Source organism: Talpa occidentalis, unplaced genomic scaffold (assembly GCF_014898055.3).
Source record: "Talpa occidentalis isolate TD23 unplaced genomic scaffold, MPIMG_talOcc4v2.1 talOcc4.11, whole genome shotgun sequence".
Classification (NCBI taxonomy): Eukaryota; Metazoa; Chordata; class Mammalia; order Eulipotyphla; family Talpidae; genus Talpa; species Talpa occidentalis.
Window position 1 is genome coordinate 38,429,570 of NW_023601104.1, and position 22,693 is coordinate 38,452,262.

Consider the following 22,693-nt stretch of genomic DNA (forward strand, 5'->3'; position numbering starts at 1 on the left):
AGAAATAAAACCACACTTTATGAACAACTAATCTTTGACAAAGTAGCAAAGAATATGCAATGGAACACAGACAGTTTGTTCAATAAATGGTGCTGGGAAAACCGGACTTCCACGTGCAAAAAAATGAAACTAAGCCATTACCTCTCACTGTGCACAAAAATCAACTCAAAATGAATAAAAGAACTGGACATAAGACCTGAAACCATAAAATACATAGAAGAAAATATGGGTAAAACACTACAAGACATACATCTCAGAAACATCTTTTTTTTTTTTTAAGATTTATTTATTTATTTATTTATACAAGCACTGGGTACAGTCAGAAGCACGGGAGGGTGAGAGAATTCACCAGAGCCAGAACGGGGAAGAGAACAGGCAGACTGACGAAACACACTGCTGAGGGGAGCAGCAGGCGCGACAGGAGAGGTCTGCGCACCATGTGGTACTCTCGCTAGCAGCCGGGGATTGAACTGGTGCTTCAGAGGCTGCAGGCAGCCTCACAGTCCAGCGCTCAACCACTGTGCCACCAGGGAGGCCCATCTCAGAAACATCTTTAAAGATTCATCACCCAAAGCAGTGATAGTGATGGCAAAGATAAACACCTGGGATTACATAAAACTGAAAAGCTCTGTACAGCCAAAGAGGCATTAACCAAAACAGAGAGACACCTCCTGATTGGGAAAAAATCTTTACACTCCATTCAACTGATAAGGGACTGATCACAAAGATATAAAAAGAACTCACAGGGCTCAACAAAAACAAACAATCCAGTCAAAAAATGGGCAGAAGAACTTAAAAGACATTTCTCCAAAGAGGAAATGCAAATGGCCAACAGGCATATGAAAAAATTTTCAACATCCCTTATAATCAGGGAAGTGCAAATCAAAACCACATTGAGATACCACCTTACACCAGTAAGAATGGCACATATCAAAAAAACTAGCAACAACAAATGTTGGCAAGGATGTGGTGAAAAAGAAACTCTCCTGCATTGCTGGTGGGAGTGCAAACTGTTCCAACCACTATGGAAAGCTGTCTGGAGGTTCCTCAGTCTACTAAAAATGGAGCTACCATATGACCCAGCAATTCCGCTACTAGGGATCTACCCAAAGGACACAAAAACATTGATTCAAAAGAACACCTGTACACCTATTTTTATTGGAGTCCTATTTACAATAGGTAAAACCTGGAAACAAACCAAATGCCCAAAAATAGATGACTGGATCAAGAAGATGTGGTACATATACACAATGGAATATTATTCAGCAATCAAAAAAGATAAACGCATGCCATTCGCAGCAATGTGGATGGAGCTAGAAGGAATTATGCTCAGTGAAATAAGCCAGAAGGAAAAAGAAAAATATCAGATGGTTTCACTTATAACAGGAATATAGGGGAACCAAATCAGACATCAGTGTAAAAAAAATAGTAACAGTACAAAACACAACAAAGCAAAAACAGGCAATTATAAATCAGAGACATACTGCAGGGGAGGAGGAGGGAGCGGGATGAGAGGGAGGGAGGGAGGAGCACAGGGGACTATGGTGATGGTGCACCGGTGCCTTGGGGAAGGAAATTCTATGGGGACTCAATCTGAGGGGGTGGGGGGAAGCAAATGTTGTTTAAAAAATATTAAAAAATTGTAAAAAAAAAATAAAGAATTGCAAGACTCAAAAAGAAAACATTCAAACCCTTCAAATAACTTACCAAGAATATACATTTTCTTGATGTCATTTGACACATACATCTTTGAAAAATTTGAAAATCAATTTGTAGAATAAAAGAAATATTCCATGAGACTATCTGCCAAGATAACTTATTTTACCAAAAACAAGTGGTGGGGGATATGTCTGATGGCCTATCAGTAAAATAATCATATAAATTATAAAGTACCCATGCAGGTTTTTTTTTTAAATGCTACTGTTCTAGAGTAAAATTGATTTGAAAATATTGACCTAAAAGATATACTTGTAACATGCAAATGAAAGTGAGTCTGTGCTTCTGTGAACTTCGTGTTTCTTCATTTTATTCTCAACCTGTGGGAGAGACAGTGTGGTGGAAGTGGACTGTGGTGAGGTATTTTCCTTCTTCCACAGTGAAGGCTAGAGCTGATGGAAGTTGGGCACTTCCCAATAAAAGAATAAAATAAGTAAAAAGCTGAACAGACTGAAAAATCAACATCTCTTCTAGGAAATATGAGCGGTAATGACACAGGGCAAACCACTGCTCCCAAGACAAGCAAAAACAGGGAGTTACACAAACTACTGTGGGAACCAGTACCAGGTAGTCCCCTTTGCTCCTCCCTCCCTCCCTTTCATCCCTCTCCCTCCTTCTCCCCTGCAGTATGTCTCTGATTTATAATTGTCTCTTTTTACTTTGTTGTGTTTTATACTGTTACTATTTTTTTTTACACTGATGTCTTATTTGGTTCCCCTATAAGCTTGAACTGTGATGTACTAAGCTCAGTGCAGGCAACTCTGCACTAAGTCCCAGAGATCTAACCTTAGAATTGAGACTACCAGAGCGGGAGGGAGGGCAGGGAGAGCAAAGTCGGGAGGGGCACAGTGAACTATGGTGGAGACTTTCAGTTTCTTGGTGGTGGGTGTGGTGTGGAATATACACTTGAACACTGTGGTCCTATACCTCTCTATCACATACAATGCTGTAATCTGATGTACTTCAATATTTTAAAGGCTCTACCTAAAATTAAAATAAAAACAATCACAATTCCAAGGAACCAAATCATAGGGGCACAATTTTATGAGGTTTAGCTCCATTATTTTGACTAGGTTCTCACTACAAATATATCAATAGAAGGAAAATCACCTTCTACTTCCAGCAAGGGGAGCAGGAAAAGAACTATTTTTAAATATATCAGAGCACTCTGTTCTTAAATCCTGTCCTCAGTTACAAGGCTTAACCTGCTAGGGTCTCACCAGAGCCTAATAACCTGGGGGAAGGGAACTGCCCAACTTTCCTCTAGCCTTCACTGCATTGTGGGAGAAGGGGAACACCTCACCACCACCCGCTTGTACCACACTGTCATTACTACAGGTAGAGAGTAAGGTGGAGAAACACTTAGGAAGTTCACACAGAAGCACAGCCTCACTGAAGGACTGAGACATAAGCATGACCTATACGACATGTCCCCTCTCTAAAACCTAGCGACCACATTATTGAAGTCCTATGTATAGTAGCTTCATTTACCAGTCTCATCATGTCCAGCTATCAAAAAAAAAAATTGCAAGTGATACCAATAGCTAAAAATACAATTTGAAGAGACAAGCAAGTATAGCACCAGAACCAGACATGGCAGGGCTGATGGAATGATCATGCTGAATTTAAAACAACTATCATTTATTGTCATTTACTTGCAACAACCTACGTGAATTTTAATAGTAATTTGCTGAGTAAAAGATTCAAAAACTACGTACTCTGTGATTAAACAGATGAAGTTCTAGAAGAGGCAAACTATCATGAAAAAGAGTAGATTACTACTTTTTTGAGACTGGAGGGAAGGAGAAGTTATTAACTGTAAAATGGCAAAAGGGAACTTAATGGAACAGGATTATGTTCTACATGTGACTGTGGTAGTGTTTCTTTTGTTAATTTATTTATTTTCTTACATCGTTGTTCCTTTTTGTACAATATTTGATTTCTCCCCTCAGGTATAGTCTCTGTAGTTCTCCCACCACTAGAGCACCCATGATCCATCACCACAGTCCCTTGTGCTCTTCCCTCCCCCTCCCACCTACAAGAGAAACCATGAGATTTTTCCTTTTTTCCTTCTGACTTACTTCAATGAGCATAATCCCTTCCAGCTCCATCCATGTTGCTACAAATGACATGAATTTACCTTTTTTGAACACTTAGTAGTATTCCGTTGCATGTGTATAGATTATAGCAGTGTTTTATCACGGTGAACTTTTTTCAAAGCTCACTGAACTGATTCACTTAAAATAGGCAAATTTTATTGCATGAAAATTATACCTTAATAAAACTCATTTTTAAAAAACTGAAAAAAGAATTCTTTATCTCAGAAAAATGTAACTTGTTGTGTCCCTCTCCTCACAGGTAACATATATATGACTAATGCCTCTCCATGCAAGTATATCATTTCACATTCCAACCAGAATTAATTCATGACTGCACTATCTACAGGAGGTTTCAAACTGTTAGATTTGGTTAACTGGTATCAAGGTCGTCCTCTTAAGAAGACAATCATAAGATACACAAATATTATCAAGAGTAAAAACAAACCTAGTGTGGATCTGTGGATATATCAGACCTCTCCTTTATAATTTATTCCATACATCATCTTCATCCCACCACATCTGTTCCACATAAAGTACTTAAGAACAATTAGATTTTGTGATCTTTCACTCTGATCAAACTGATTTGAATGTTTTAATAACTCCCATTGCAATCTGAACATTTGTTTATTCCCCAAGGAGTAAATGATCTTTTTTACTGACATCTAGTGAATCGACTCAATACGGATATTATAAATACAAAAGTCCCAAGGACTATGAATCTCCTTTACCCAGAAAATGGGCATAGGATTTATCTGAAGTCACTATGGAGCGTCCGGGATTAGAGTATTAGAGTATATTAATATGTGAGTGGAAAAGATCCTAAAATCATCTAGATAGCCCACTCATATTATATATAAAAACTTGAGGCACCAGTTGACTCAGTAAATTGCCCAACCTTCTATGTGTAGGACAAGATTTGAATCTACATTTTCTGAGTCTCGGATCACTGCATTTTGGCTACACCTATTTAAGTGAGAACTGTGCTGAAGATATCCATTTTAATATCAGGTATGTGGACACAAAAGCAAATATATAAGTTCTGGGAATGGGTAAAATAAAAATAACACATGTGGGGTTAAAAAAGGGCACCAGACTTCAGAAGAAAAAGCCAGAGTATGGGCCATTTCATGTGTAAATTAGGTTTAGTCTTGAAACAAATTATTTAGAATGTATACTTAGAGTTCTGAAAAAGAAAAGGAGAAAGGAGAAGAAAAGAAAGGGAATCTGGAAGGGAAGAGAAGAGAGAAGGAAAGGAAAAAAGGAAACTTGGCTTAGAGGCAAGATGAATGGGGGCTTGTCATGACTTTTAGGTACATATCATTTTGACTGGCTTTTGGTGCACTTTGTAAAATCTTCTCAGATCTCAGTGAGGGATCATTTCCCTAAACTGTCTACTTTAAACTTTTGAAGCATATTGCATGACTTCTATATTCATGCTTATCAACCTCCTTTTTTACATAAAGCTATCCCCTTCTTGTTCCAAGTGAACTTTGGAAACAGAAATTTTTTCCACTTCAAATTGCTTTAATAAAAATCTATAAAATCCAGCAGCTCAAAATATCTGATTTCAGGCTGCATGGTATTTAACAGTTTTTTTCTATTTAAACTATACTTGGAAATGTATAAATTTTGAGGATCCAATACATCATGTTTACAGGCCTTTAAAAAATACATAGCTTTGGTGGCAGAGAGCAAGGGGCATTATATCTGAGTAACAGAAGTGAAGAACAAAGAATGAGAGGCCATTTCATTTTTATTCTAGACAATCTCTATTAGAAAATTGAAACAGATGATATTTCTCTGTAGCCATTTTTTCTCTCCCCATGATGTTTTGACAGGTTACCATCCCATCCCTTTCAATATTGCTGGCAGCTAGTGGTGAACTCTTTAGTTTTACAAACTTAGGAGTAAATATTCAACTAGCTGAATTTTAACTTATTTTTATGAAAGTTTGCATCTTCCTTGTAGGCAAATAGCTAAGTCATAAGATTCAATCTTGAATTGAATCAATTAAGGTATCTGAAAGCAGGCCAGGAATACAACAGGTATCTAGTGTGCATGTGGGAGGGGAGAGGTGTCACCACCAAATCATTTCATACAAAACTAAAACTCATTTTGTGCTTAATCATTGTATTTTTCCTAGTTCTCCTCCCATCTGGAAATGTCAGAGTCATTTCAGAAATCGAAGTAAATGGCTTGGAATAATCAGTCAGTTGTAACTGAATTCATACTGCTGGGTCTCTCCAGTTCGTGGGAACTCCAGATCTTCTATTTCCTGTTTTTTTCCATGGTCTATGCAGCCACTGTGCTGGGGAATCTTCTTATTGTGCTCACCATCATGTCAGAGCCACGCCTTCACTCCCCCATGTACTTTCTGCTGGGCAATCTCTCCTTCATTGACATGTCTTTGGCCTCATTTGCCACCCCCAAAATGATTGCAGATTTCCTCAGTGATTACAAAGCCATCTCTTTTGAGGGCTGCATCACCCAGATATTCTTCCTGCATCTCTTAGGGGGTGCTGAGATTGTGCTGCTGATAGCCATGTCTTTTGATAGGTACATAGCTATATGTAAGCCTCTGCGTTACTTAACTATCATGAGCCGGAGAATGTGTGTTGGGCTTGTGATACTTTCCTGGATTGTTGGAGTCTTTCATGCTATCAGTCAGTTAGCATTTACTGTTAATCTGCCCTTCTGTGGGCCCAACAAAGTGGACAGCTTCTTTTGTGACCTTCCCTTGGTAATTAAGCTTGCCTGTGTGGACACGTACATCCTGGGAGTTTTCATGATCTCAACCAGTGGCATGATTGCCTTGGTGTGCTTCATCCTCCTGGTGATCTCCTACACTATCATCCTGGTCACAGTTAGACAACGTTCCTCTGGAGGATCCTCCAAAGCCCTTTCTACTTGCAGTGCCCACTTCACTGTTGTGACCCTTTTCTTTGGCCCATGCATTTTTATCTACGTGTGGCCTTTCACAAATTTCCCAATAGACAAAGTGCTCTCAGTATTTTATACCATTTTCACTCCACTCTTGAATCCAGTAATCTACACCCTTAGAAATAAAGATGTCAAGAATTCCATGAGGAAACTTAGCAGCCGAATCTTTAAGTCTAGGAGGACTGATCATATCCCTTGAATTCCACATACAAAAATGAAATACTTTTTCAGCATTTACCCCCTTCACTCAGTTGGTCAATATAGTCATACTATTGCAAGAAATCATGGCAGAACTATTTCTGTAAAAAGATTCAGTAGTCTCTGAGCTTCAGTTATATAAATTGTTCTGCATACAACATAACATTTCATGTTACAAACATTAATCAAAAGTATTCTCAATATTTTACTGCTCAAGTGCTCACTTTTTAGACTATCCAGTACTTGCCAGCATGAGCATTTATTCAAATATTCTTTCCCCTGAGCCATTCACATGTTTTAAGAGTAGCTCTTACCCCATCTCTTGTCACTAAGAAAAAAAGCAAATTGTGAAAGACCAACACCAAGTATAGTGCCCTGTATACTGATGTTATTTTTTTATTGATGACAAAGGTGCTAATGAGTAAATTCTTTTAGTTCAAAAGTCAGGAAAAAATTAGAGGATTCTTGGTAAGTAAAATAATTTGCTATTTAATATTTTTGAAACCTATCTTCGATAAGAATAAGAATGTACTGTATTTATCATCAGACCCTAATCCCCTAGAGTGGATTTTACAATTTTAAAACAGTATAATAAACCTCAGGAAAATGTGGTATTTTGTATAGATTAGAGTCAAAGTATCCTAGAGTCACATACAAATCCCATCTATACTCCCAGGCTACTGAAACTAAGACACAAGGATGAAGTAGTTTTTTCAATCGTGATATTTAAAAACAGAATGTAGTTCATTCTCCCCAAAATATGGGTGTTTGTTTATTTTGTAAGAAATAACATATTTTTTGTGCCATGATGTTTACTGTGCCATTTTTGTAATCAAAAGTCATATTGGGGCCTCCCCGGTGGCGCAGCGGTTGAGCGCTGGGTTGCGAAGCTGCGCGCGGCCTCTGCGGCGCCGGTTCGATCCCCGGCTGCTGTCCCACATGGCGCGCAGACCTCTCCTGCCGCCCGCTGCTCCCCTCAAACTTCGGTCCTTCTGCCTGCTCTGCTCCCCGCTCTGGCTCTGGTGAATTCTCTCGCCCTCCCGCGCTTCTGACTGTACCCAGTGCATGTATAAACAAACAAAACAAACAAAGAAACCAGCAAACAAATAAATAAAGCATGCCTCTATAAAAAAAAAAAAAAAAAAAAGTCATATTGTAAATTGTAAAGATCTAAAGGCTTTGAGCTATTATCCTCCCGGTTAAACATAGCACTTAGCTCAAAGATCCCATGAAATAGTGATCCTTCAACATATTTGCTATAACTTATAATTGGACTTTTTAGAACATAGAAATTATCTAGCAAATTTATTTTATAGATGATAAAAATGAGAATGAGGAATTTCCCAAAGGTCATATACCTACATGATGGTAGAATCTAGCTTAGAAGGAGCCTCTTCACCCCACCTTTCATCAGTTGAATAAGAGCTCGATTATCTTCAACTGATGAGAACATTTTAGACGTTGTTATTTTGAGAAGCTACAAGTAGGGGAAAGTGTTTAATGCAAAAAAAGCATTGTCTGGCATTGTCAAAGTTTGAATTATATTGTAATATTGTGCTAGCCTGTGTTTATAGAACATAAAGACAGGAGTATATGTAGATGATTGTTGAATAAATAAATTGTAAAGATGAATACAAAGGTAAATCAGTCATGTGAATGGGTGGGCAGATAGATAAATGTGTAGATGGGTTAGATGGATGGGAAAATAGAGAGAGATGATGATAGATGATTGATTATAGATAGACAGAGAGATGGGTGTAGAGATGAATATACAGCTTAATATATTTATTCAACAGTCTCCATGCCTGCAAATAATATACACAAGTTGTTTGATATAAACAACTATAAATTGAAATTGATTTACTTCTTCAAAATTCTGAAAAGTAGAAGAAATCTACCAAAATGATTTGGTAGAGTTATAAAGATGTGTTCTTAAATATGTCTCATGTGAAGTATAGTCAGTTCAATTAGTTGATATGTTTAATGTCAATGGGGAGATCTATTAATGAATGAATGTCAATGAAAAAATAATTTAAAACACCGTTATTTATGATTCTCTGAATATTATAAATCTGTCCTCCCCACTTCTCCGCCATACTATTAGATCAAGTTTGCAAGTTAGAGTGTTCAAATTTCATGATGATCAATAGAATATGGATAGCTGGTTTGAGTACAGGATGCTATGCCATTTTTTCCAAGACTATGAATCTTGTTCTCCAGTTTAGCATCTTAACATAAACATTGTTATAACTATAGCTAAATAAAGTTCATGTATTTCATTATATTGAATTTTTATGTGTTCTAAACTAAGGTTTCAGGTATTGGGAAAGCAAAAATGAGACATTAATCCTAAAGACAAAACCTATATAGTTGGCGTAAGGACCAAGCTAACAAAATTTTAGTGAAGATTATTCCAGTTTCCATTCTTAGCCCTCCAATGATAGCATTATCTCCCTCCATACCTTATATTCTCTATTCACAATCAGTTATCGGAGCATGGCCTTTAACTTTCATTCTCATCCCCGTAGAAAATATATCTACTTCAAACAAAGAGTTCACTGTAAAAGATAAACTTAGCAAGCAATATCAGGAAATACAGAATGTAATTTTATGACACTATGACTCCACCTCCACAGTCATTAGTCCAATTGAAGCTGTGTGGAGTTCTGTAGACTCATTTCATCTTTTCTTATTTTTCTTCCTTAAGTAAATTTTCTTTTCTCCATTTATCTCTATTTATCTTACACTACTTCACAAGTTAATCTCTACTTAAAGTCTAATAAATTATAGTATAACAAGTGAAACCAAGAGTAAATATATATGTAGAAATGTAAAATACTTACTATTGCTCAAAAATTAAATGTACATGCAAAAAATAAGATTGAGATTTATCTCAGATTGGATGAACTTCAAGAAGTGCGCCACCAGCACCAAATTAGACTAATGGTGTCAAAATCCCTTTCTCCCAACAACAAATCCATTGCTCCAATTCAGAGAACTACGTTCCCCTCCTCATCTGAGAAGCCAAGAGGACAATCAACCAAACAAACCTTCCATCTGACAGTGTAACTCGGGATTTATAAATTTTGACAAAGATTTCTTTGATGTGCCATATTTTTCTGGTCATTTTCTGCCATATTTCCACTGGTCACTTCCTCCAGTAAACCTATTTAGAAATGTTCACATTTTTGTTTCAAAAAAAATCAGTGATTTTATAACCAATACATTGTATGTTTTATTTACATTATCCTTTAAGGTTCCACCTCTTCAAAGGCGATTTCTTCAATTCTTTTATTGCTCTCAGTTTATTTTTTTGAGATGATATTTCTTCCATGATTAATTTTATACATTGCTTTATACCTAACCATTTTCTTATATCTGTTTTTACTATTGTCTTTTCTTCTGTAATTGATAAACATTATTCAGAACAGAGACTTTGCCCTTGTTTGTGATGTCATTGTTATTCATCAGTTTGCTAATTTTTTTACTTTTATTATTTGCCACAGTACTTGACTTGGGGCACAATAAGAAATCTCCCATTCCATAAAGGACATGTTGAAGACTCCCAGTCGATGCCTAAAATCATGGCTAATTCCAAATCATATGTAAAGTATGTTTTTTCCCTATACATACATACCTATGATAAAATTTAATTCATAAATTAAGCACACAGAGAGATTAACAATAGCATATTATTATAATAATATATAATGAAAGTTATGTGAATGCCATTATTACATATAATATTTGTACTGTGGTTGACTGTAAGTAACAGCAATCACAGAGAGCTGAACTAATACTGAGGATTTGGTACAATTTTGGAAGTAAGCATGTTTTTTCAAATGTCCTTTTTATCTAAATAAATGCCCTTGTTAAAAATCCACTGTTCTTTAATTATTTCACAATAATCATGAAAAAATGCTGAAGTGAAGAGAATTTTGGACTTAGGTAGATGCCCTCCAAAAATTACGCAATTAACTATGCTACCTTTGTACACATCTCTGATTTGACTATATTCTCAACAAGGTCCTTTCAAACTCTCTTATCTTAGTGTGCTGGACTTCTGATTTCCAATTTTTTTGTTCCGTGGCAGTTAAATATAAAACTTCCTAAAAGTTTTAATAATTTAAGAAGTTCAGAGTCTATGGGAAAAATATTTTTGCATTATATCCCACAAAAGATTCTGAATACCCATTAATTTTGGTATGTTGTATTATCATTTTCAATTAACTCAAGCTAGTTTCTAATTTTTGTTGTCTTTTTTGATCCAACAGTCATATAAGGATATAATTTCCACATTTGCGATTTTTTTTCTCCATTTTCTTTTTGTTACTGACTTCTTGCCTCCTTTGATTGTGGTCAGAAAAGATAACTGGAATATTTTCAGTCTTCTCAAATTTGTAATGATTTATAACTTAGCATATGATCTCTCCTAAAGAATGTTATATGTGCACTGGGTAGGAATGTTTACTCTACTACTATTGGATGAAATGTTCTGTATATATATCTGTTAGGTCCTTTTGGTCATAGTGTTGATCACACTTATTCTCTCCCTATGGACTTTGTTTACATCATTTGTTCATTATTGTAAAAGGGTATTAAAGTCCCCACTCTATTATATTGTTGTCAGTTTCTTCCCTTAGATCTGTCAGTATTTGCTTTATATACTTAGATATTTTATATATTTATATTGGGTGCATATATATTTTCAATTGCTGTATCTTTCTAGTGAATTGTCCTTTTATCACTATATAATGATCTTCTTCATCTCTTATGACAGTTTGTGACTTAAAGTGTATTTCATCCAATGTGAATACAAATACTCCCTTTCTCTTGTGGTTATTTTTTTTGTACTGAATACCTTTTTCATCTCTTTGCTTTCAGTCTGTGCATGTAGGGGTATGTGTGTGTGTGTGTGTGTGTCTCCTTAAATCTAAAGTGGGTCTCTTGGGCCTCCCCGGTGGCATAGCGGTTGAGCACTGGGTTGTGAAGCTGCCCGCAGCCTCTGCAGTGCCGGTTCGATCCCCGGCTGCTCCCCGGTCACCAGAGGAGGGTCCCACATGGCGTGCAGACCTCTCCTGCTGCCCTCTGCTCCCCTCAGTAGTGTACTTCGGTCCTTCTGCCTGCTCTGCTCCCGGCTCTGGCTCTGGTGAATTCTCACACCCTCCCGCGCTTCTGACTGTATCCAGTGCTTTTATAAATGGATAGATAGATAGATAGATAGATAGATAGATAGATAGATAGATAGATAGATAGATAGATGAATAAATCTTAAAAAAATAAATAAATGAATTGGGTCTCTTGTGGACAGCATTACCTCTGAGAAGCTTTCTCTGACTCTGAAGGTAGATTGGGTATGTCTTTTTCTAAATCCTCAGACAATCATGCAAATTTACATGATGGTAATTATGATATTGCAGTGCAATTACCTGTTTTTTTAGTAGCCATAATCTACTGAAAGTAGGGACAATATTTTATTCCATTTCCAAAAGACAGACAACAATTTCTGATACATAAAAAAATGGCCAGGGCCTCCCCTGGTGGCACAGAGGTTGAGCGCTGGGCTGCGAAGCTCTGCAGCGACGGTTTGATCCCCCGCCGCTGGCGAGTGTCCCACACGGTGCGACAGACCTCTCCTGCCTCGCCCGCTGCTCCCCTCAGCAGTGTATTTCGTCGGTCTGCCTGTTCTGTTCCCCTCTCTGGCTCTGGTGAATTCTCTCACCCTCCCACGCTTCTGACTCTACCCAGTGCTTGTATAAATAAATAAATAAATCTTAAAAAAAAAAAAATGGCCAAAGAACATATCTTGTATTATCTCTACTGGGAGAGGAGACCAGGAAAAAGCAGAAAATCCTAAGTATGATGACGTCATCTCTTCTCTGACAAGTGCTGGACCACTTCAACAGAGTGCTGATCCTACTGTCCTACAAGTAAAGGTACACTTGAAAGAGCTAACATAGTTCTTCACTGTATAACAAAATTTATATAACTAAAAGTAGATTTCTACTGGAGTACAGATAAGGGAAAAAGAATCTACACAGGAGAGAGGAGTTTCCAAAAAACATAATGTGCTATATAAAAAGCATAGAAATTATCAACATTCATTTCCCAGTTATTTTATTTAACAAATCCAGTATATAAGAATATAAAGCACTTCACTGTTGAGGGGTGAAAGATAAAGAGACAAAAATATGTGAATAATACTTTATCACTTTTTAATTAACATGTGCATTTTATTCTGAAATGTTGATGCAATAAAACAAAACACTGACCTATTGAACATTATGTATTTGTTGTTTTTCCCCTTTCATGCAATCTTGGAATACATTTAACTTAAAATGAATAAGAAACTCTCAAACTCTAATACTTCTTTTGAAAAACACAGTCATATAAAGGTCAATCAATATTAACTTCAAAAATTCACTAAAGATTAATAATAATTGGCACAGATCCAATATTTTAACATTAATTAAGATTAGGTAGATTGACAGATCTTATTTAAAACCAGGCCCTTTAAGTTCAAGTAAGCATTTCTATTTCTATTCCAGTAACCCTGCAATTTTGTGCATATTTAACACAATAGCAACAATGACAATGTTATTACTTAGTACTGAATAAACTCTTTTTTTTAAAGATTTATTTATTTATTTATGCAAGCACTGGGGACAGTCAGAAGCGCAGGAGGGTGAGAGAATTCACCAGAGCCAGAGTGGGGAGCAGAGCAGGCAGAAGGACCGAAGTACACTGCTGAGGGGAGCAACGGGCAGCAGGAGAGGTCTACGCGCTATGTGGGACCCTCCTCCGGAGGCCGGGGAGCAGCCGGGGATTGAACCAGCGCTGCAGAGGCAGCTGGCAGCTTCGCAACCCAGCGCTCAACCGCTGCGCCACCGGGGAGGCCCTGAATAAACTCTTAATGAGTATCAAGTGCTGCTAGTTCTGTCACAGGTATTTTGGTTAAATTTTCACAACATTCTAGTGCTTAACTACTATGTCCACGTTCTATAAATGAAGAAAACTGAATCTTAGAAACATTAAAAGTATTTGCTCAACTTTATTTACTTTCTTGCACACAAGAAAGTAGTGGAACTAGACTTCAACCTACACCAGACTGATCCTAAGTAATTGCTAGATCTATTTCCCTCAAAGATTGAGAATCAGATCTTGTACTTTAATGAGTATTTAGCACACAACAAGAGTGTGAAACACAGTAAGTGTTCAATAAATAACTACTGAACTGAAAGTTGAAATTTTTAGAAGTGGATTTCATGTTTGAAAAAACAGATTCTTTCTATGTAATGAGAATGAGACAAAACTACAATTCTACCTTAATTTTATTTTGTTTAACTGATTTTGACCTGACAAGAATTAAACTAGTATTTCAAATTTAAAATGTGGTGTTATACCCAGTTCCATTTCTTCGTAAACTTCTGCATATTCTTTAACTTCAGATATTACATATTTGTTTTGGAGGTTGTTTGTGTCAAAGCATGGTGAAATCGTAGAAGTCCAAAATAAATGAAACAAACAGCTAGTATGTGTCACTTCTCCCTTGCAAGGCAAGGACTTATATTTTTCTCAGAGACTCATAAGCTCTCTGAATCCATGACGACATACTGTTTCCTGAACTTTTTCATAACTTCAATCAATTCAAGGATATATGGTCTCTGAAAGTAACCAACAATCTAATCTAGTTTTCTACACCCCATGTTGGCAAGAAAACTGGAAAGTATTCTATTTGCTTTTCTGCCAGGTGTCTTAGTAAGCCACAGTCAGATATGTACATCCTAGTACTAGAATATCAAATTTTGAGTGCTCGTAACTTTACCTGAAAGTAGTTATTCATTTGGAAATACTACCTATAAAGTAAGAAGCATTTTGGGTAGAACTCTATAGGGGTAGAAAGAGAAACAGAAATGAACTACTGAGAATCCATCTGTCCACTTCCATAAAATAGTCAGAGTGAACTATTATCCTCACATTATAAGTTTGAAGGGATACAGAAGTAAAATGAATAGCACAGGATAACTAAGAAATAGATCTAAGGCTTAATTCTGAGGCTTGTGCATCATTAGGCTAATGATCTTTGCTCCTTATAGTTATTCAGTCTTGAACTAGTTTTATGAATTCTACGGACCTCAGGTTCTTCAGCTGTTAGGGAAAAATTAAATATTGAGCAATCAGTAATAAACCAAATTAGGAAGAATCATATTATATATTTCTTAAAACTGTTTTTATCATTTCTTCCAACATGCTTCATTCTATTAAAAATGAGACATGATATTCATCCTAAGACCAAAAGTATTTTGGAATATTTTATTTGGAACTGAAAAACTTGTCATGATATTAACACTTGATAACTTTTCAAATGTTTAGTCTTGGTACTAAAGGAAGTCATCCTATCAAGGATATTCAGCTGGGTTTTGAAAATAAATCATATTAAGGCTGTTTGTTTTCTATTGTTTAAACATGACAAATTGCCATTTGATTAGCTACTTGTTATATTAATTATCAAGTGCAATAGTAATATACACATTTACTTAGAAATCATATTGCTAAATTTCAGGTCCTCCAAACTATTCTCTTCGTTCAAAGTTGACTCAGAACTCAGTTAGACTCACTGAATGAAGACTGTTCAACAACATTCAAAAAGAATCTTTTCACTATGATTTTTACATGAAAATATTTCAATGCTATGGGGAAAAAAAAAACCTGGTATGCCCAAAACTCTCAAAGTTCAGCATTTGGTTACCATTAAGGTACCACAGGACTATGCAATCAAATGGGACAATTGTGCGTTAGACAGCAAAAAGACAATATTTTATCTCAGTCTTCTTTAGAAAGTCTTAATCTAAGATTTGTTTATAGGATTTTTGGGTCTATGAAGCACTGAATTTATGTTTACAATTTTTGATATGTGCATTTATCTATAAAATGACTCAAATTTCAATGATTTTTCAAATGGACCTATAATCTCAAAACGTTTGTAAATACTGCACCAACTTTTAGGCAAGAGGCTTCCCATCTTTCAAACCTAGCTTCTCATGCTCATGAATTTGGATCAAATTACTTGAAAGGTAGATTCTTCAGTTTAATTTTCTATTGCTCTCAGACCAAAACTGGTGATACTAAATTGTATACAGATCTCTCTTCATTGCACTGGATAGCCTGGAGTAGTTTTCCCAAAATTTAAATACCAGCTACTCAGTTTCTTCTTCACAGCTGTCTTCACTTCCTGGTTTCTCAAAGTATAGATCAGTGGGTTTAGAAAGGGGGTGAAGATTGTATAGAAAACAGACAGAACTTTGTCCACCATGAAGTCTGTGAAAGGCCACACATAGATGAAGATGCAGGGCCCAAAGAACATTATCACAACTATGAAATGTGCAGTACAAGTAGAAAAAGCCTTAGATGATCCCGAGGAGGAGTGGCCCTTGATAGTGACAAGAACAATGATGTAGGAGGTGAGCAAAAGCAGAAAACATATCAGAGCAATCACACCACTGGTTGAGATCATAAAGATCCCAAGAACGTATATATCTATACAAGCCAGCTGGATGACCAAAGGCAAGTCACAGAAGAAACTGTCCACAACATTGGGACCACAGAACGGCAAATAGAGGGTAAAAGCTAATTGACTCATTGTGTGCAGTAAGCCCACTGTCCAAGAAGTTATCACCAGCCCAACACATACTTTCTGGCTCATAATTGCAGAATAGTGGAGAGGTTTGCATATGGCAATATACCTGTCAAAAGACATGGAGATCAGCAGTACAATCTCAGTCCCAGTGAAGAGGTGCAAAAAGAAGATCTGAGAAATGCAGCCCTCAAAGGAGATGGTCTTGCGTTGAACAAAGAAGTCCAGGATCATTTTTGGAGTGGCAAAGGAGGACAGGCACATGTCAATGAGTGACAGATTACTGAGAAGGAAATACATGGGGGAGTGAAGGTGAGAGGTAGACAGGACTGTGAGCAAAATCAGACAGTTGCCCAACATCGTTATTAAATAGAAAATGGAAAATATCACAAAGAAGAAAATTTGCAGCTCAGAAGACTCAGTAAGTCCAAGTAATACAAATTCAGACACTCTGGAATAGTTGAACTTCTCCATCGATCTGAAGGCTCTGCTCTATAATGAGAAAATGGAACAAAATGACAAAACGTGAAAACGTGATACTTCTATAATTACACATGAAGGAGTTATGTCAGTAATTCACCAGAATATGGATTATCTAAAATCTAACTAATGACTATCTCACTAAAGATTTTACTTTTTGGAACCACTTAATGGTTACTAGATATCAATTCAAATGGACAACTTCTTGGTTTTGGCCACCATTAGAAATATTGGCTCATACTCATCACATACATAACAGTATTCCTTTTCTGAATAATATATCATCATCATCATCATCATCATCATCATAATCTGTATTTATAGAGGAAGATCATACCAAGTTAGGGTGCTCTACTTGATAAGTTAGGTAAATAAAAATGTAAATGAGGGTTGAAATCTAAGCCCCCCAAAATGCAATTATGTTAAACCAACTATCATTGAACACTGGATTTTACTATTTTTTTTAAAGATTTATTTATTTACTTATTTATACAAGCACTGGGTACAGTCAGAAGCGAGGGAGGGTGAGAGAATTCACCAGAGCCAGAGCAGGGAGCAGAGCAGGCAGAAGGACCGAAGCACACTGCTGAGGGGAGCAGCGGGCAGCAGGAGAGCTTGCGCGCCATGTGGGACCCTCCTCCAGTGGCCGGGGAGCAGCCGGGGATCGAACCTGTGCTGCAGAGGCTGCGTGCAGCTTCACAACCCAGCGCTCAACCGCTGCGCCACCGGGGAGGCCCTAGATTTTACTATTTTAAATAATTATTTCAGAAGACCATTTAGTATCCTATGGGGATATAAATAATTTTTCATTTACATGACCTCTTGTTTACTGAGCTACAGAAAAAAATCTAGGTTAATTTTCATTTGCCTCATACATTTTAAATTACTTTGCCAGTATTGGTAAGTAGTATTGTTTTATTAATTAATTAGTTAATTGATTAATTTTCTTTCATCTTTGTTAATTTTTGGACAGTATTTGATTTCTCCCCTCAGTTAGAGTTCCTGTAGTTCTCCCACCACCACTACACCCACGATCCACCTCCCCCTTCCCTTGTGCTCTTCCCTCCCTGTTTTAACCCCTCTCCTTATCCCTCCCCACTGTATGCCTCAGGTCTGTGGTCAACTGCAAGTTGTGCCTTTTTTCCTGACATTTTGTTTGGCTTCTCTCTAGTCCACATATAAATGAAACTATCCTATATAAATCAGAAGGAAAATGATAAGTATTATTTTTAAGCATGTAGATGATAAATTAATTTCATAAAATTATTGATGACCAAAGAGTATGCTTGTAACATCTGAATGTTACTCTATTTTTTTATTTCGTCATCTCTAGAAGAATTTTTTAAAAGAGAGAGACTATGCCTCCTTTATTTTTTCCCCTGCAATTCAAAGCTATTTTTTAGACTAGGGAAATAAAAAGATTATAGTACTGGGCCAGAACCTAAACAGGATGGGCATCTAGTAGTACCAGAATATAAAATGCTTAAAACAAAAGAATGCAAACAAACAAACAAACAAAAAACTCACAATGATTGTAATAAGAAAAAATGACACTGGGATCAACTGAAAGGAGAACAAAGATACAATAAGGAGTCAGACTCAGTTTTGAAAACTGTTTCAATTTGCAGAATGTGTGAGTACTACAAATATCTCCTATGGCTTATTTTCATTTAAGTGACCTACTACCTTTCAACAGGGAGAAAAATATGACTCCATCCTCATTTACTTGCAAGTATTCAAACTGATATGTCAATATTCATAAATACTTTAACATTTTTCAGAAACCACTATTCCAGAAATTTTAAAACTGAATTGTGGTCAAGTGGTTAAGGGATTAAATAGTTCTTGATCTGCTGTCACCTTAATCACATCTCAATAGCCTAAGAATTGGTCTCTACCTGTGAAAATTAGCTGGTCTATAAAAACCACTAAACATATTTCCTGGGCAATACTAAAAAATTTCTAGGTTCAAAAATCCAAATTTAAGAAACATCTTACTTTATTTCATTAATAACAAAAATTACAGTAAAAATATTTGACCCAGTTTCCTTTTCAGTTGAAGTATGTGTACAAAGTATATGTTTCCGTTATGCATCATTAAAAATCAACATTAAATTCATCAGTGAAATCCCAAACCTATATTTCACTATACAATTGACCCCTTTTGCCTGATTTACCCACCCCCTCCTTCACTTCTGCAGCTAATTGGTCTTATAGTCTAAAGGTATTTTTGTTTTTTTTTTTTTTTTTCATTTTTATTTAGGTCATCTACTTGTTTGGTTTTTCTGTATAACACACGTGAGTGAAAACATACAGTGTTTGTATTTCTCCATCTGACATTTTACTAAGAATAAATCAGAGGTTATAAAGAAAGATATGTGCTTCCAAATTTTTTTCATCTTTTTAAGTTAAATTACTTCTTTTCATATAAAAATTATATCAGTACCTTGATATATTATGAGCATTAAAAAAATCTCAGCCTCTCGTATTTGAAAATTTCTTCTACTTTCCTGACTTAGGAATATGATTATTAATGAGAATAAAAAATATATTATGCATAATTTTAATACATATACACAAATATATTATGTATTTATTAGCAATTCATATAGTCATCAAGGCTTATTTCTCCTCTTAGCTCCAAATATGACATCTCTAATACCTACTTAATGGAATAATCAATCTTTCTGTCTTCAAGTTATATGTATTACTTCTTTACTACTGCTCCATTATTTTTGCTTTATACTACAATTATTAAATTATTTTTTGTTATCTAAAGAACAAAACTAAAAGTTTCTAAAGATCCTTAATACATTTCCAATTTTTAACCTACCAGCTATGCAGCAGGAATCAAAAACACCATATCCTTCGATTCACAAGCCTACTGTAATCAGCAGAGTTCTTAGTAAGCATCAGAAGTCTGGAGTTTGGATATATATTTCCTCTCATATTAGCATAAAAGTCACTAGATGGCAGAGACATTTAGGAGATCAGGGACTAGATAAGACAAGCTACTTGCAGTGGGAGTTATTAATGTCGAGCTGACATTCTCAAAGTTGCAACAAGAACTGTAGAGTGTGTCTTTGCTATTTAGAATGAGGGTGCACATTTCTGATGAAGTATGTTCATTAGAGAGAGTCCCAGCTGGGACTGACCTAGAAAAAGAAGAACTTTGAACTGTCTTTTAAGGATCATTGAAGGGGCAAAAAATTTGATCCTTTGAATATGTAAATATTCCCACCTTTATACCCAATTTTTGGTGTCCCATAGTAAGATACTCTTCTAGGCTGACACTTCTGTCAACAGCAAACTCACTTACTGGAAGAATCATGCAGATAAAGTTTCTGACAGGACATTAGAAACTAGTACAGGTTAGGTATGATAATAGCTACCACCAAGAGTAGGTGAAATCTGGGCCAGGGGAACTTGGAAAGCCTAGACTACCTGGAAGAAATAAGGACAGATACTTTTAAATATACCAAATACATCTGCAGAGGTGTGAACCTATATTTCTAAATTATATACAGTGCTGCAAATCAATATTATCTCAATAAAAACTAAGATAAAATAAAATAATGTAGATGTAAAGGTAAAAATATAAATAAATAGATAAGGAATTTTAAAGTTTTTAAAATAAATCATACAAATAAATGTAAAATATTCAGCACAATGCCTGGCACAGAGAGTGCTAGATAAAATATAGTAGAAGGAATAGCATAGGTGATAATAATTAACAAATTTTGAAATATCTATGACTTAAAATCTAGGAAGATACTACATATGGAGTCTCAACCTAAAACCATAACTGAGAATCTTTCTGTATTTATTTGCATGTCAATCATTTATCTATGCTTGCTCTCCAAAAACAACTTTCTTCTCCCAAACCTCAGTGATCTGAATTCTACACAACTACCTTATCTATTCTACATTCCCCATAGGACTGGTAGTTCAGTCCAAGAAAATTTTCCCTAGCTGACCACCTACTCTGCAGTCTTTGAAATAATAAAAAAAAAAAAAGCAACTTTGTTTTTTAAATTTTTAAAAAATTTAATTTTTTTTACTATTTTATTTTATATAATTCTTACTTCATTTTTCATCTTTGTACAATGTATGCATTTTCATTTTGGTTATATCCCCTATACATTTGCACCCCCGCCTTATTTTGACTCTAGTTGTAAAGAGAATGGAAATGCCTTTAAAAAAAAAAAAAAAAGACAACACAGCAGTTGTAAAGATATAAGAAATCAAAAATATTTCCCTGATTTAAACAAAAGAATATATAATTAATGTTATATAATTAACATTAGAGTTATCCTGGAAAAGATTAGAGAATTAGAAAAATAATAGAAATAAAAGATAATTCAGGAAAAGCAGCATGAAAAATTTTTGAACCTTATAGGAGTACTCTGTATCCTGGATGTGTTGATGGTTACACATATCTGTACATGTGTTAAAATTCACAGAACTGTATACCAAAAGAAACCAAAATCAATTTTATCTGACGATAATTTAGAAACATAGAATTTTAGAAAACAAAACCAGATAATTCAGTACAGTGGTTAGTTACAAAATAAGCAAATCAAAACCCATGGTTCTCTTATAAATCAATGATTACCTATTGAAATATGTATTTAAAAAAAGAGAGATTAGGTAGATGAATGATAGGAATTGCAGATGGATAAGAATATTCATTCCCAGGGGGCCTCCCTGGTGGCGTAAGGGGTTAAGACGCAACCTACAAAGCTATCTGCAGCCACTGCAGCACGAGTTCGATCCCTGGCCAGGGAGGTGACCCACATGGCGTAGCAGACCTCTCCTGTCTCTCCCGCTGCTCCTCTCAGCAGTGTATTTCAGTCAATCTGCCTGTTCTGTTCACCACTCTGTCTCTTGTGAATCCTCTCACCCCCCACGCCTCTGGCCTGTACCCCTGTTCTTGTATGTATAAATAAATAAATCTTTTAAAAAAAAAGAAAAAAAGAATAATCATTCCCAGAAATATGTAGGATATGTATGACAAAAACAATACTAATTATAAGAGGAAAAACAAGACAAATAAAAGGAAATACACACTGTGTTATTGATAACAGAAGCTCAATATCATACAACCTCCAAATTTCAGTGCACTCTCTGTAAGATTTTGACTCAACAGAATAACTTCAAAATTTGTCTACAGGTAAACCAGGTAAAAGTAGTCAGGAATTAGAAATGATATTTCTAATATTTAAAAATACTTTAATACCATAATATTTAGATAATATGCATGAAACATGCTTAACAAATTAATCTAAGGTACTTGAGAGTACAAAAATAGATAGATAGTACATATAGACCCAAGATATATAAGAATTTACAATATATAATGCTTACAATACCACATCATCATTGACAAAATGGACCTTTTATATGGGGTGTTTATCTAGGATTATCCTGATGGATTCAATATAATCATAAGAGTCCTTAAAAGTGAAAGAAGCATTTTGTTGATATCTAAAAAACTAGTTCTAGTGTTTATGTAAAAGGCAAAAAACCTAGAAATAGTCAACACATAACTGAAGAAGAACAAAGTGGGAGGACTCATATTATCCATTTCAAGACATACTATATGGGTACTATAAACAAGAGAGCA

At 35.7% G+C, this 22,693-nt stretch overlaps 2 protein-coding genes across 2 annotated transcripts; one reads left to right on the plus strand and one right to left on the minus strand.

Annotated features, from left to right (window-relative positions):
- The first annotated feature begins 5,976 nt into the window (after positions 1–5,976).
- On the plus strand, positions 5,977–6,954 carry LOC119238194 (olfactory receptor 4K3). The gene has a single exon (XM_037501903.2). The coding sequence runs from the start codon at positions 6,007–6,009 to the stop codon at positions 6,952–6,954; it is 948 nt and encodes a 315-aa protein (XP_037357800.1). The 5' UTR covers positions 5,977–6,006.
- A 9,147-nt stretch (positions 6,955–16,101) lies between these two features.
- LOC119237990 (olfactory receptor 4K2-like) lies at positions 16,102–17,061 on the minus strand. The gene has a single exon (XM_037501795.1). It carries the CDS (start codon positions 17,059–17,061, stop codon positions 16,102–16,104), a length of 960 nt encoding a protein of 319 aa, XP_037357692.1.
- Positions 17,062–22,693: the final 5,632 nt, after the last annotated feature.